Genomic DNA, 16,444 nt, shown 5'->3' on the forward strand with positions numbered 1-16,444 from the left:
ATGGCATGGACCAACGTTGCCACCTAGTGGAATAACTAATTGGTGTAAAGCAAATTCGACATGCATTGTGCGACTTGTTCCTACAGTGAATACGGTTAAAATAAAATTGGGTGGTGAGCATATGGTACGCACATACTGTGTGGCAAGTAGCCTTGTAATAAGCGGGATAATGTACAGGCAGCCGGTAGTTCTCGCAGAAATAAGCCCCGACAGTGTGATCAGGACCCGACGTGAAGCGGAGGGTCTTGTATCACAATGAAGGGGCTTATTTCTGCGATAACTACCGGCTGCCTGTACATTATCCCGCTTATTACACGGCTACTTGCCACATAAGGAAAAAAACTGGACATGAATATGAATTTGAAACCTTTTAATGGCATATTTGTTTTAAATTAACATTTTTATCCTTCCGCGAAACGATATAGTACCACGTGACTAACCTTCAAACTATGTACGTTAGTAAGACAATTTAAATAGATTAATGTCGAAATTTTCCATTGTTAATTGTGGTTGTCCAGTGTTTGTCACAAGATGGCGCCAAACGGTAATCTTTGTTGGCACGGAGGGATTTTAAACATACAAGTAGTACCGGCTATGCGTTATTACTTTGGAGCGGTGATTATTTGAAAAGAACGAACCTGCAAATGTCTCAACTGACCAATCAGAATCAAGCATTCCAAAGAGCCGTGTAATAAACTAGAAATATCTTATAGTAGGTGCAGATTTGCGCAAAACTTTTCCCTTTACCGATGTTATGCGACTAAAGCGCAGTTTTTTTCCTCCCGCAATAAGTCACTGTGATATATGTTGGTAGGTTTACATATGTCGCCATTACTGAACCAGTGCAGAGAGTCACTACTTGGACGCTTTTGAGACTGAAACAAGCCACGGCGTGCCTGGTATAAATACCAGCATTGACTAGAGTGGATGCGATCACCTCCACAGACTTGTGCAGTGTAAATACGGGGTTATCTAAGCTCTAATGGCAAAGAAAACCCCTTGTTCAAGTATTGTGACGTCAATGCTTGTCATCATTTTTTATTTATTTGTACATCATCTAAAAGCTGAATAAGTAAGCTTTCCATTGATGTATGGTTTATTAGGGTGCATAAAAATCTAAATATTGAGAGAATTTTCTTTAAAGTTGTCCAAATGAAGTTCTTAGCAATGCATATTACTAATCGAAAAATAAGTTTTGATATATCTATGGAAATTTACTAAATATGTTCATGGAACATTATCTTTACTTAACATCCCAGACAGTACACATACATCAAGGAGATGACTATTTGACGTCTGCATTTACATCTGCAAGACATGCTTTTTGTGTTTGCTCATCTGCAATATATCTCGCACATTTCCTATCAGATGTCAAATAGACGTCTATTAAATGTCTATAAGATGTTTAGGATTTAAAATGTATGTAAAACTGACATCTGAAAGACGTCTGTCAGACGTACACAGCAGATGTTTCCAGATCAAGATATCTTTAACAGTGAGTTGCATATGAGGTGTTTTTTCAGGCTATATTGCGTTAAAGAATGCTCATGAGACTTCAACGTATGCAAGGTGACCTGTAAAGGTGAAAAAAAGCTGTTTCCTTTGCAGTTTTGCAAAATATTCCTTTTTCGAATTGCCTGAAAAACCACCTCATGAGAGCGAAAAAATGTACATCACATTTACATCTGCAAGATGTAGTTTGCTCATCTGCAATACCTCTATTGGATGTTTCCTATCAGATGTCAAATAGATGTCTATTTTATGATTTTTATGATGTTTATGATTTAGAATGGATGTAAAACTGACATCTTACAGATGTCTGCCAGACTTTTGTACACAGCAGATGCTTTTCCGATCAAGAGATCTTTAACAGATATCTCGCAGACATACGTGTGCTATCTGGGATTTACATTTTCTGCCTATTAGATTGTTTTATGAACATTTACACCTAACACAACACACTGAAATTGTTTTTTCAGAGCTTTTTCACCTTTACTTCAAAAGTGCTACCACTGTAAAATCCAGTATTATTGACACTTTTTTGTCTATTATTGTGCTGCAAAATCGGGATTAGAATATATGTGGACAGTCGTGAGTGCTAAAACCAATTAACCATTGTGGTTCTTCTGTCCTGAACACCGTTTGTTAGCTTTGCTGAAAAATCGGTGTGGAATAGTTTGTAGTTGTACCAAAACACCTACTAATAGGAATGCGATTGGGACCAAAACCAGATTCTGAGCTATTTGATTTGAGTGTTTAATATTAATTTTGCAACTGTACAGGCATTTTATATCAATATTCTAAAAGTGTAAAAATGTCCTTGTCTGGTTTAGATGATGCATGAACTGTTTGTAAACTGTTGCATGTCATTAAATTTCTTATCGATTGCTCTTTTAGAGTCTCTTTTTAGGTGTACACACAAACACACAGGCTTACATATTAAATATAGCTATCTTGTTCATAGGGAAGACTTCCCCACAGCGAATTGGCAGGGTTTACTATACATCTGTGGACATGTTCATTCCAAAATGTTCTCGCATGAACTGCAAAAAAATCCTTCAGGGTATACAACTTAAGCGCTTGATTTCAAAATACCCAATCAGGACCACAAATCCCTGTACGGGATACCTGTTGTTTTTTCAGGGCGGAGCTGGCCAATGACTGGATGGTAAAACATGACCGACAAGAACAGTAGCGAATGAAAATGCGATCGCAGTGGTTAACGGGTTTATTGCATTCTGCAAGAGGAATCTCCGCATGGTGTTTTGGCTCAGTTTGCTGGAGTGAACTCCTATCAGCCCTCCTGTGCAGCTCTGCATTTAACCATGGATGCGTGTAATAAGGAAAAGACTGACAGCGTTATGGACAGCTCGGAGGAGTGTGTTCAAAGTGATGAAGAACAAGAGAAGACTATGGAATGGGATGATTTATCTGACAAGGAAAGTGTGGCTTCTGGCATGGACTCTGCAGTAGAGGAGATATCCATCGATGATCTCGAAACTCTTCTGGATGAGTAAGTTAAAGCATGTGTTAAGATCTTACAAATGTGTGAATGAATGATCAAAAGAGAGCCGTTAATTTCTGTTTATTTAATATATTTTAATAATAATGTACTCTGTTTCCCCTTGCTTGGGTCATAATCAATTCAAATCACGTAATGAATGAACTAAACCAACCATTTATATGCATTAGGGCTATTCCCTCATGCTCTGCCAACATAAGAAACTTTGTCAACTGACCCAACAGTGTGAAAATAACAAGTCTTTTCATTGATACATTATGAATGTTGTGTACATTGTAAAAAGCGCTATAAAAATAAAATTGGCTTTGTCCCCATACTTGAAAGTGGACTCCGATCTCATTGACGTTATTGTTTGAAGTCTTCAACCACTTTCTGATTGCTACGCCCCTGTCTTTATATATAATTTTATATGCCTACTGAATTGTTGTCATTATAGCATATTGAATTTGTTTTGTGCAATTATATCGTTTTTTTATTATTATTTTTTCACACAGCATTGTAATGCAGTGTAATTAAACACGCTGCTTTGTTCAAGGAAATCATTTCGAATTTTCGCGCACAGTTGGTTGTTGTTAAAAATGCTCCCAAAGCAAAATATGTCAGCATCTCAGAATGTGAAAAGGAGGAAATACATCGATTAGTCGTTGTGTGTTGTATATCCTCATTCCGATCCTTTGTGCTGTAGTCCCCAATGTGCATCAGATCGATAATAGAGACTCCAAGGGTGTGTCAAACATCCAGAATGTGTAGGCTATACTGTATTTCAGTTTAGGTTTGTATGTTAAAGTGCCGCCTAGCGTTTAAAATTCGCAAAGTAGGCGGACTGTGTCAGTGTCATTTAAACTACATTTTGTGCTATTATAATCGCGCATGCTCATAAACCGATTTCGCCTTTTGGTGCTGTGAGGTGTCGCACACATGCAAAACACACAAAAAACTATACCACCTTATGTAAAGGCATAGTATAAGTTATAAAAATATAGAAATGTATAAACAAAGAAAAGCCCTTTATTCTAATTTTATAGAAGCATCTAGAAAAACATACATTAATGAGCAGGCCATGGTATTTTAAAGTGTCCTTATATTGTGTTGGACTCCCCTACGACAGGTTTAAATGCATCTTAGAACATTGTAACCCTGCTGAAAAAAACAGCTAAAACCGGCTTAGACTGGTTGGCTGGTTTTAGTTGGTCAACCAGCCTGGTTTTAGTTGATCATACCTGGTCAGCAGGCTTGTTTTAGAGGGGTTTTGGCCACTCTCAGGCTGGGAGACCACCAGCTTAGACCAGCCAACCAGCCTTTTTTTTTTTTTTTTTTCAGCAGGGAATTTTCTTAGAATATACATTTAGAATTAGAATCGCTTTGCAATGATTTCTAAACAATCCGTTCAAAGCAGTTCTGACCTTAAAGTCGGTAAACCCATCCCTTCCATAAGCCTATTTGCTCTGCACCTGGCCAAGTCTGTTGTGATTGGTCATTCTGTATACAATGCCTGACGGAAACCAAACACTTCACAGAACAATAATGGTGGATACGTTAGCTGAGTGCTAATGTGAATAGCTGATGAAAAAAAAAGTTTGTAAAACAAAATCCTTGGTAAAAAATGAATTTTAGTAACTGATTCTTCACATTATCATCTTTCGGCAGTGAAAACAAAACAAACTTGCTTTCACAGCACAGAAGTGTGTGTGGGCATGTCAGACTGTTTTTATTTCATTAGTAAGCGGGAATTATGTTAATATCCCAGATAGCACATGTACGTCTGCGAGATGTCTATTAAAGATTGCTTGACCTGGAAAGCATCTGCTGTGTACAAACATCTGACAGATGTCTTTTAGATATCAGTTTTATATACATTCTAAATCATAAACATCTTAAAGACATCTAATAGACATCTATTTGACATCTGACAGGAAATGTCCAATAGACAAATTTCCTGATAGGACACAAACAACACGGAGATGTCTATTTGACGTCTGCATTTACATCTGGAAGACATTTTTTGGGTGTTTGCTCATCTGCAATAGGTCTATTGGACATTTCCTATCAGATGTCAAATAGACGTTTATTAGATGTCAAATAGACGTTTATGATTTAGAATGGATGTAAAACTGACATCTGAAAGACATCTGAAATACATCTGTCAGATGTTTGTACACAGCAGATGCTTTCCAGATCAAGAGATCTTTAACAGACATCTTGCAGACGTATAGGTCAGAAACATACTGTAGCTTTGTTCTTGCATAGTGCAGTGCATTTGAAATGCTGTTTTCTTCCTTCTGGCTTCTTGCAACAGGTTTTCAGATGTCTCTGATGATGGTGATTGGAATCCAGAGGTCACTCCACGAAAGAAGAAGAGATCCGGACTGTCGTCCGTATCACCATCGCCAGCGAAGTCTTGCAGATCTGATTCACCTGCCTCTGTGCAAAGTGGTAAAGGCAAAGCTAGGAAAAGCAGCGTGAGTCGATCCCTACCTTTTTCTGTAAGCATCTCAGAACAGAAGTGGAAAAGTAGAGATGAGCCTGATATTGAGCCGACACAGCCGGTGTTCAAACCTAGACAAACACCCGGCCCACGGCTGGTCTCCAGTGAATCATGCAGTCCTCTGCAGTATTTTGAGTTGTTCTTTTCAAAATCAGTCCTGCGGACAATTTTAGCAAACTCGAATGCATACGGGGCCATGCGGCAAAAAGGATCGAAGAAGCCATGGGAGGACATTACGATAAAAGATCTCAAGTCATTCCTGGCTCTGGTGATTTACATGGGTTTGCTGAAATGCTTCAAACTGACAGACTATTGGAGGAAGTCTCACATATATAATCTTCCCTATCCTTCTCAAATCATGTCCAGCAGGAAGTTTCTGACCATCAGTTCAGCTCTTCATCTTAGCGACCCTAAAGTGGATGCAGAGAATGACAAGAAGAAGGGAACGCCTGAATATGACCGCTTGTGTAAGATCAAACCGCTCTACCAGGACATTAGGGACGCCTGCAGAGCCTCTTTCCACCCCTTTCAGAACATCTCCATTGATGAACGAATGGTGGCATCGAAGGCTCGAAATGGACTCAAACAATACATGAAGAACAAACCCACAAAATGGGGATACAAACTCTTTGTACTGGCGGATTCCCTCTGTGGCTACACGTGGGACTTCTTCATCTATGAAGGAAAGGCCAATTTGGAGGATAGCAAAGGTATCAGCTATGATTCTGTCATGATTCTGGCAAACGAAAGGTTGTTGGGATCTGGCTACAAGCTGTTTGTTGACAACTTTTACACCAGTCCCAAGCTCTTCAGAGACCTGCTCCAGAAAAAGATCTGGGCTTGTGGCACCGTTCGCGCAAACCGCATCGGCCACTCAAAGGCACAGGCTCCTCGTGGAAATATTCGCTGGTTTAGGGAAGACGATTTGCTGTTTGTTGAGTGGAAGGACAAGAGGGATGTGCTGATGTGCTCCACCTTTCACAAAGCCTTTAAAGGGGACTCCATAAAGAGGACCGTGAGAGGAGCTGATGGAGTTTGGGCTATTCAGGATTTCCCCATTCCAGCCGCAGTGCTGGACTACAACAAGTTAGTAGAAGTAGTAGAAATTTTATTCAGTGATGTGAAGTTTGTTCTTCTACCTTTCTTCAGTGTTACACATCTAATAAATTTTCCGTTTATTCCAGACACATGGGAGGCGTGGATCTGTCTGACGCACTCATTTCGTTTTACACGGTTCTACATAAAACAAGAAGGTGGTACCGGTCCTTTTTTTTCCACTTTGTGGACATCGCCGTAGTCAATGCCTTCATTCTCCACCAGCAGATGGCCAAGATGAAAAACCAGAAGCCTCTGACCCAGAAGGCCTTCCGGGAGGCACTTGTTACCGAGCTTGCAGGAACAGGACCTGCATCTGGTCCTTCATGTATACGCCCAACTCTTACCCGTTACTCCCATTTGCCCAAGTACATCAGTGGGGACAGCAGCATTGGTAGGCGAAAATGCAGATTGTGCCAATACAAAACTCCAGTCATGTGTGTGACCTGCGATTTGCCGTTGTGCTTCGTTCCCAAGCGCGACTGTTTCACTAGCTGGCATTACCCGGATAGCAGCATTGAGGATGAGGCATAGTAAAGGCCTGAGTACTGGGATTTTGGGTTTAGGATCACTATCCAAAACTCAGATGAAACACGAGAAAAACGATACTCAGAATTGGAGAGTGAAAGTAGCATAATAGTGTGAATCGAATGTGATGAGAGAGGAAAATGAGAGTGGAATAACACACAGATGATCTGCAGCAACTAATGAATTGGTATCTGTTACTTTTTTTATGTGTACTAAACACTTCTGAGACTTAACCCAAAAGTAAAGATTAGTCACCCTCAAGTCATTCTAGGTGTATATGACCTTCTTATTTCAGAGGAATACAATCAGTTATATTAAAGGGGTCCTATTATGCTCTTTTACAAAGTATTTTGTTTTGGGGGTGCACTAGAACATGCTCTCATGCTTGGTGGTTCGAAAAATGCATTATTTTTCACATAATTTACATTATTACAATAGCTTTCCCCCCAGCCTGGCACAAATGGCTCGATTAGTTCCAGGTTTGATGAAGGTCCACCTGCATTCAAATGAAATGTGTTGTGATTGGTTAGCAGTCCCACTGCGTTGCAATTGGCGAACAGCTTAGACAGCGTTTCAGTGCTGCCACGCCCCTTCCTAAAGCAGCAACTTCCGTGTACAACTGCGCAAGCTAGATTAAAGTGATTTTTACGCTTTAAATATGGATATTTTTCTTACAAATACACATCGGATCGCTAAAGGAGGTCTTTACTGACTTTACGTGGCTCCGCATTTGTTTTGACCCTTTATACCGCACACGTCAACGGCGCGGCTCCCAACACGGCTACCAGAGCAGTTTGCAGACGCTTTAGTCATTTAGACACTTTAGCCCTATGGCTCGCTGAAGCATTCCAGAAGTGGCTGTCCATGCTACATCGCTAAATTTAGTCTAATCCCCCACCTCGCCCCTCCTAACCTATCAACGATTCAAATTTTTGTAAGCGGGATTTATTTGAATGCTATTCTAATGGACCGCGTTGTGACGTCATAGCCTCTGGAAAACAAAGCTGTAAAGACATCAAATCTTAAAAAAAAAACTAAATATCTCCCTTTGGAGTGGACTTTGATTTCTAACTTTATAGACGTGCTTTATGCTCAAACATACGCACCACACACTAGCTAAAATTCAAAAAGTGAAAAAGCATGATGGCAGTGAATGGCTGTTGAGATTTTGAAGTCCGATAAAGTGCATCCATCCATCATAAAAAGTACTCCACATGATGTAATTTGTGTACAACAGTTAGTGGAAGCTAGAGATTATGGTTTGTAAAGTTTGAAATATGGATAGTTTTCTTACAAACCATAATCTCTAGCTTCCACTAACTGTATGCTAATGCATACATCCTACTTCATCTGCTGGAACGGAACAGAAGCTAGAGATTATGGTTTATGAATTTTATAAATGGACATTTTTCTTGCAAAAATGCATCGATTCGCTTCAGGAGGCCTTTATTAACCCATTGGACTTATATGGAGTACTTTTTAAGATGGATGGATGCAGTTTATTGGACGTCTGTTGAATATTACCACCCATTCACTGCCATTATAAAGCTTGAAAGAGCCCAGACGTTTTTCTCAAACTGTATTCATCTGAATGAAGAAAGTCATATACAGTTGAAGTCAAAAGTTTGCATACACCTTGTATAATCTGCAAAAAGTGAATTATTTGACCAAAATAAGATCATACAAAATGCATGTTATTTTTTTTATTTAGTACCGACCTGAATGAGATATTTCGCATAAAAGACATTAACATATAGTCCACAAAAGAAAATACAAGAATTTGTAAGACCTGAAGGATTTTTCTGAAGGACAGTGGGCAGTTTAACTTTTCAGGACAAACAAGGGACTCATGAACAACTATCCAAGCATATATAAACTTTTGAACGGGGTCATTTTTATAAATTCAACTATTTATCGGTTGTGGACTATATGTCTTTTATGTGAAATATCTTATTCAGGTCAATACTAAATAAAAAAATAACATGCATTTTGTATGATCCCTCTTATTCTGGTCAAATACTTAACATTTTGCAGATGCTGCAAGGTGTACGTAAACTTTTGACTTCAACTGTACATCTAGGTTGGCTTGAGGGTGAATAAATCATGGAATAAGTTTCATTTTTGGGCAAACTATACCTTTAAATCAGTGTATTAACTGAAAACATGCAAATATTTATTCAAATGCACAAAACAGAAAAACATACTACATTTGTGAGTAGTTAGAATCAATCACTAATGAAATCGCTAACAAACCAATACCGTCAAATGACATTGGAGATAGAAAACTAATTATTGTTCTCGTATATGTACCTGCTTTTCGATTTTTTTTTTAAATCTTGTAATTGATATTTCGCTTAAAATTTTTCTGCTATATATTTGCAACATTACTTCTTTAATCTCCTAATTGCACTTTTCGTTCTCGCAACAATATAATATAGCATCTACTGTAAATAGAGTGCACACCTGCTTAAGTTTCTCCTTCGCTGTTTATTCTTTGCTAAATGAGGGAAGCGTAGGGAAAGTTAGTGACTTTTAGAAGAGTTCGTAAACAGCATTGATAAAGATGAGAAGATTCCAGACTCCAAATCAGAATTGATGTTCATCAATGGACGAATTTAGGTGGTGAGTTTCTAAACATTTGTGCTGATATTTATTAACAACCAGGAGAGACACAAATTAATGTTTGTTTTCTCTTTTGTGTTCATCTTTCCTCACATTTTCATGATTCAGATGATCTTCAAACGTGTTCAAACACCTGGCTCGCAGTTGTTCTCCAACACACAGTCCTCTGCAGTTTTTCAAATGGCTTTTTTCAAAATCAGTCCCGTGGACAATTATGCAGAATGATCCGGGAAGGAAATGATCCATTTTTACCTTTCCTGTCACTGATGATCCACATGTAACTGCTGAGACGGACTATTGGAGGACGTCACACATCTACAGACTACTTTATGACCACTTGTAGAACAGTCAACAAAATCGTGGTACAAACATTCACTGTTACCTAAATGTTCTAGTTCATCTTAAAGACTTCTTGCACATTTAATCTAATTTGCGAATGCTTTCTTGCTGATGAAGGTTGCTTGATTTCTTTGAAGGTAAGTGGATTGCTGTAATCGATCTTTATTTGAGAATGCAGAAGCTGATGTCGATGTTAACTGCTAAAAAAGCTAAATAAGAGTTTGCTAATAGCGCTTAAAGCATGATTATTACACAATAGCAGTGGTTTAGCATTTATCGCTTGTTTGCCTGCCAATTCATTGTTTGTACAGTGCAGTAGTTCCTTTGTTAAAGCAGTATTTTAAAAATTAACTTGCTACCGTGTAATGGTTGTATCGAGCTTTGCAAACTAACACGTTTATTAACACTTAAGGCATGAAATTAAAAGCTTGTTGAAAAAAAAACTGACATTAAATAAGTAAAAATGAAAAGTTTATTTGCAGATTTCACAGTCGTTTCAAACATTTATAAGCATGTGAATTATATTGTTATGTATATTGAAATGTCATTAAATTAGCATGAAAAAATAGCTGCTTTTAAATTATTTCTTAATATTATATCTCCTTCAGTAGAATTAAGTTAAAATCCCATAGAGTGTGCATTGGCATCCCATCATGCTTTGCGTTTTTGGGTTTTGGCTTTGGTTTTGGTTTTGGTTGTGCCGCTGGTCTTTGCCGCAGACTTCAGACTGACCTCCACTGGATAATGATCACTGATGTCAAGAGCCTGCCGTAGATAAATCATATTAATATATTATTTTCTTAATATATATATATATATATATATATATATATATATATATATATATAAATAGCCATGTGTAATTAATATACTCACCTCTTCCTCTGAAAGTTTGTAAGCCGTCTGGAAGTTGAAAGGTTTTGCAGATTTCGGCACTACAGCTTTTAACATGTCATCCTTATACACCACGATCCTAGAACAAAATATTGTCCATCAACGAAAGAACGCAGTATCTTGGGGGCATGCCATTGTACGGACTGTAGAGACAGATTTACTGCTTTAATTAGCGTGAGATGATGACTGCAATCTACCAAAGCAGCACAAATTAGCAGAGTCAAGGATAATCTGCCGCATCAAATCTACTAACAACACTGATACAAAATGGATTAAGACATGCTTTTTGGGATTTTTAGTAATGGTGCAAATACCACTAAACAAACTAAGACCAAACTCCAATTTCCAATTCTATCTCATTCGTACATATTTTTTACGAGGTGGCTACTTCATATAACCTCACTCGTACGATTTTGTACATTTTGTCTAGACCACAGTGACGGGGAGGTTTAGGGGCATATGTCATTTGTACAAATTCATACAAATTGGGGAACTTGTAAACTACGTATGATTGGGCAAAAATCATACAAATTTGTACGAGTGAGGTCAGATGCAATTGTGTGAATTACACACCTTGTAAAATATGTACGAATTGCCTTGAGATCAGGTTGGCATGTCTTCAGTAAATCCTAAAAAAAAAATAATAATTTTAAACCAAAGTGGGTTTGCATTGGTGTTAGTAAGCCGTTAGTAAATCTGACCCTGTAAATCCAGATTTCACAGGTTTGCATTTTCAATATGGTGTCTACGCCGTGTCTACACTGGGTATGAGTTTTGTCACATCGCATCATCTCCAACAGTTTGAGGCTGTCTACCATGAACATGCCAAAGTGAAACATCCAAATCCATTTTGTAGTGTTTCCAGAAGTATCGCAGGAGTGTGAGCTATGTCAGAAATAAAATGGGAGTCAGCGCTGATAGCCTCTCTCCATCTTTGCTTCCTGTTAGTGTAATCAAGCAATGTCGATGACAATCAGGCACAGCTAAGCTAATAACAACAGGCAGATTTAAAAACAGATTTAGACATGCTTTTTTGGAGGTTAAATAATGGGGCAAATAACCTTGAATGAGTCATTTAAATATTCTCTGAAAGGGAAACAAGGTCAGCCTCAAAAATAACTGTCCGCATGTTTGCATCGATAACATTTCATTGCCTGTCTATCCAGTGCTATCTTACAACCAATATGTAAAACCAACATATATGGCTAAATCGAATGACCTCACTTGTACGATTTTATACAATTTGTCTAGACCCCAGTGACGGGTAGGTATAGGGGCAGGGTTAGGGGTTGGGTCATTTTTGCAATTTCATATGAATTGGGGAACTCATAAAATATGTGCAATTTAGCAAAAATCATACACTTGGGGTCGTACGAATTTGTACATTAGCCCCCTTGTAAAATATGAATGAATTGCCTTGAGATTGGGTCTTCGGTAAATCCTGACAGTACTTTTTAATTCCAAAGTGAGTTTTGCTGGTGCAAGATGTAGGTAAATCTACAGTATCCTTCGCAGACTTGCATGACGTCTATGCCGTGTCTACACTAGTTTTGTCATGTTGCTCCATTCAAGGCTGTCTACTATGAACTTGTTAAAGTGGAAAATCCAAATCGTGGGCAGTTGTTGACATATAGCGCCATAGCACTTTCCGTCCCGAGTTTGAGTCCTGGCTTGTGGACCTTTCCCGATCCCGCTGCCCCTTTGTTTCTCCCACTTCGCTTCTTGTCAATGTAATCGAGCAGTGTCGATGATAACCAGACGCATCTAATGTACTAACAGCACAGGCACAAAATTAAGACATGTTTTTTTGGGGGAGTTAATTAATGGGCAACCCGAGTTTGAGTCCCAGCTCATAGAACTTTCCCAATTCCATCCCCCTCTCTCTCCCACTTCGCTTTCTGTCTTCTATACGGTGTCCTATCAAATTAAAGGCAGAAATGTCCAGATTGACTAAACTAGGCAAATTAGCTTTAGATGATGACCAACACAATCTATTAAAAGCGGGCATGTCGATGATAATCAGGTGCATCTAATAATCAACAGCATAGTTGTACAGGGACAGTTTTTGGTTTTAAAGCTAAAGTTGATTTCTGCTGGTGAAAGCTGTTTGTAAATCTGGCCCTGTAAATCCATATTTCACAGCCTCGCACTTTAAGCATGGCATCTACACCATGTCTACACTGATTGTGAGTTTTGTCACATCGCGCCGTGACTCAACAGTTCGAGGTTGTCTACCATAAAACATCCAAATCCATTTGTACTGTTGCCGCAAGTAGCGCGGGAGTGTGAACTACATCAGAAATGAAATGGAACTCTATTTGCTGTTTTCGGATTGGGCAGCAGATGTAAGGTGAGTGCATTTATATTTCTTGGCCTCACCTGTCGTAGGTGTGGTCGTTGGACTGGATGACTGTGGTGTCCACGTCGTCCCCAATCAGCCAGTGGAAATTGGTATCGGTGCGAATCCTGATGGCCTTCATCTTCTTCTTGCTGACGTAGGCACCATCCGCGTTGAAGTCGCCAAGGATCATGACGTTCTGTAAGACAGCGTGAGCTTTTTCTTAAATTCTAATCAGTTTTTATCCAAACCAGAGCACACTTGTGTATTTTAGTTGGGTGAGAACATTAGATCTCCTCATTAGATAAACAATAAGATCACATCCTCAAAATCTGTACGTTAACACACTTGGCAGACGCTTTATCCTAAACAGCTTGAACTGTACATTTCCTCTGGAATGTGCTATGGTTGCATAGGGTTTAACTTACATCCGTCTTCCATTTATCTTTGACGTGCACAACGACGTCGTATAGTTCATCCAGTTCCTTCTGTGAGTCTTTAGGCTTTGTGTGAACGGGGATCAGCACCAAATCTTTCATCACTAAAAGAGACAGACAAAAATGACGCTGATTGAGCTCATGTGTTCAACCTCGAGGTACATGCAATTGCAATAAACAGGTGAATACCACCTTCTATTCTGGTCAGTTTTTAAAATTAGTTGTATGGACCACTTTTATGATGGTTTTACATCTTCTGGTGAAGTTTAAACCTTCCCGTTTTACGAAGGAAAGTCACACAGGACTTACGTGAGGGTGAGTAAATGATCTCAGACTTCTCCCTTAAGTCTTTTTCTTTTTAAAGCATAAATTGAAATGTACTTGTCTAAGATTTAACAGAGACCGTTTACCTGTGTTTTTACAGTTGAAACGCAGAATGAAAGGCTCTCGAGAGAAAGCGTCCTCGTCACCCACTTGATTGTCTTCATATTGGTATGTGTCGACCAGTTTGGCCTCATCTTCTCTATTAGAAATGAGCAAAAACGTTAATTAAAGGAGAAGTCCACTTCCAGAACAAAAATGTACAGATAATGTACTCATCCCCTTGTCATCCAAGATGTTCATGTCTTTCTTTCTTCAGTCGTAAAGAAATTACGTTTTGTGAGGAAAACATGATTTCTCTCCATATAGTGGCATTCTATGGTGCCCCAAATTTGAACTTCCAAAATTCAGTTTAAATGCAGCTTCAAACGATCCCAGCCAAGGATGAAGGGTCTTATCAAGAGGGTCAAGACAGTTAGGGTGTGTCGAAAAACTCCCATCTCATTTTCTCCCTCAACTCAAAAATCGTCCTACATCCCTGTTTTACCTGATCGTTTGAAGGCGCATTTTGGAAGTTCAAACTCAGGCCACCATAAAAGTCCACCATATGGAGAAAAATTAAATGTTTTCCTCAAAAACATAACTTAATTGTGACTGAAGAAAGAAAGACATGAACATCTTGGATGGCAAGGGGGTGAGTACATTATATGTACATTATTGTTCTGGAAGTGATTTTCTCTTTAAGGCAAATGCTACAAAATTTTTCAGCTGAACAATTGCCAATGCTCTACCAAATGCTGTACCTGTAGAAACAGACAAACTGCTCCTTATAAAGACTCCGGCCCAGCCTGGCGCTTCCCACCATTTTGAAGGGATTTTTCTTATTAGTTCTGTAGGAGATAAAGTGAGTTATAAGGTAAGTTGCGCTTGGGTTAGGTCTTCGGCCTACAAATGGTGAAGAGAATCTCTGAGGGTTCATACGGACCCGGTCTTGTTGAGCTCCTGCAGAAATTTGTCGATAGCTTTGCCTTTTTTGTCCACCACCTCCAGAATAACGATTATACTGTATCTGGAGAAGATCTGCAAGGAAAGAGTGTCGTGTCCATGTTAAAAAACTACTTCTAAGCTATTACTATGTGATTTTCTTAGACAATAAGATTATAAATTCACCTTAATGAGCTGTTTAACAACTTTTTTATCTGACAGCTTGCTCGGGCCCATACGTCTGATGTTAAAAGATGCGATCTTCATGATGCCGACCTTCAGAAGACCAGAAAAACAAGACAAAGGGTAAATGAGCTTCGCGACAAGAAACACCGGATGTTTTCAGGTCTGTTTGGTCCATCGTGAGGAATTTCTATACCATTTTCCTGTTATAAATCTCAAAAGGATGTTAAACAGGATGTATTGTTTTTACACAGGAAACTCTTATATAGAGTTTAAAAAAGAGCTGACATGTCAGACTATGCAAGACCACAGCGGAGCCGTCAGAGACAGAGTGGAAAACCACAGTGACTGTCATTTCAAGAGTTTCGAAATCGAAATGTACTCAAAACAACTTCTTTTGATTGAACAATTTCATCTAAGAGGCTTCAATGCACCCGTACACAGTGGGAAAACACAATATTAACACATTGAAGAATCATCTTCAAACTTGAATTTAAAAAAATAAAATTACATATCTTTTATTAAATGCAATTAAATGTTTTATGCATTTAAAGGTATTGTTTTAGAAGCAAACACACATATAAATCAGCTCTTACCGAAGCTGCTTTCGTTTACAGTGAAGTCTCAATTTGTTTTCCTGTGTTGTCCGTTAGGCAGCCAGCGAGCAATAAATGCTTGCTCATTTGAAAACAGGCCATGCCTACTTCCTGCTTTTTTATCAGCTAGGGTTTCTGTCGCACAGATGTCTCGTAAAAAGGACAACTTGCTGGGAGGACCTTGCTGATTGATAACAGAGTCATTTCTGTATTAATTTATAGCAGGCTTGACACGGGGGTAACCGCATAGCCGTGAGTTTAAAGATCAACTGAGCTGACTGTCAAAAACAAGAGCCTGTTTGAATGAATTTTCCTTTTTGAAACCTTACCCATCAGATTAATAGTGCGGTTCAAACACAAACCTAAAGGAGCATTTTCTTTTTTTATCTACAGCTAAACCTGAACAAATGGGTTTCCCGCCTTTTCCAGACAATCGGTTATATTCATAATCTAACCCTCACTTACTAAAAATTAAATAAAAAGGAATTCTGAGACAGTGGCGGCTCCTGACAAATATCTCTGGGGGGTGCAACTGTTCCGATGATGGCAAAGATAACCGCTTTAATGGGTAAAATTATGATAAAATTCAGATTGCCAACT

The 16,444-nt window shown here is 38.8% G+C and overlaps 1 protein-coding gene across 1 annotated transcript; it reads right to left on the reverse strand.

The window, feature by feature from the left end:
• Window positions 1–10,545: 10,545 nt before the first annotated feature.
• dnase1l4.2 (deoxyribonuclease 1 like 4, tandem duplicate 2) lies at window positions 10,546–15,926 on the reverse strand. The gene is made up of 9 exons (XM_073844396.1): window positions 15,845–15,926; window positions 15,252–15,341; window positions 15,067–15,161; window positions 14,885–14,971; window positions 14,171–14,283; window positions 13,752–13,864; window positions 13,365–13,522; window positions 10,968–11,064; window positions 10,546–10,856 (listed from the first exon to the last, which is right to left on the reverse strand). The coding sequence occupies exons 2-9, from the start codon at window positions 15,330–15,332 to the stop codon at window positions 10,743–10,745; spliced, it is 858 nt and encodes a 285-aa protein (XP_073700497.1). The 5' UTR covers window positions 15,333–15,341; window positions 15,845–15,926; the 3' UTR covers window positions 10,546–10,742.
• Window positions 15,927–16,444: the final 518 nt, after the last annotated feature.

This window comes from Garra rufa, chromosome 7 (assembly GCF_049309525.1).
Source record: "Garra rufa chromosome 7, GarRuf1.0, whole genome shotgun sequence".
NCBI classification, from domain to species: Eukaryota; Metazoa; Chordata; class Actinopteri; order Cypriniformes; family Cyprinidae; genus Garra; species Garra rufa.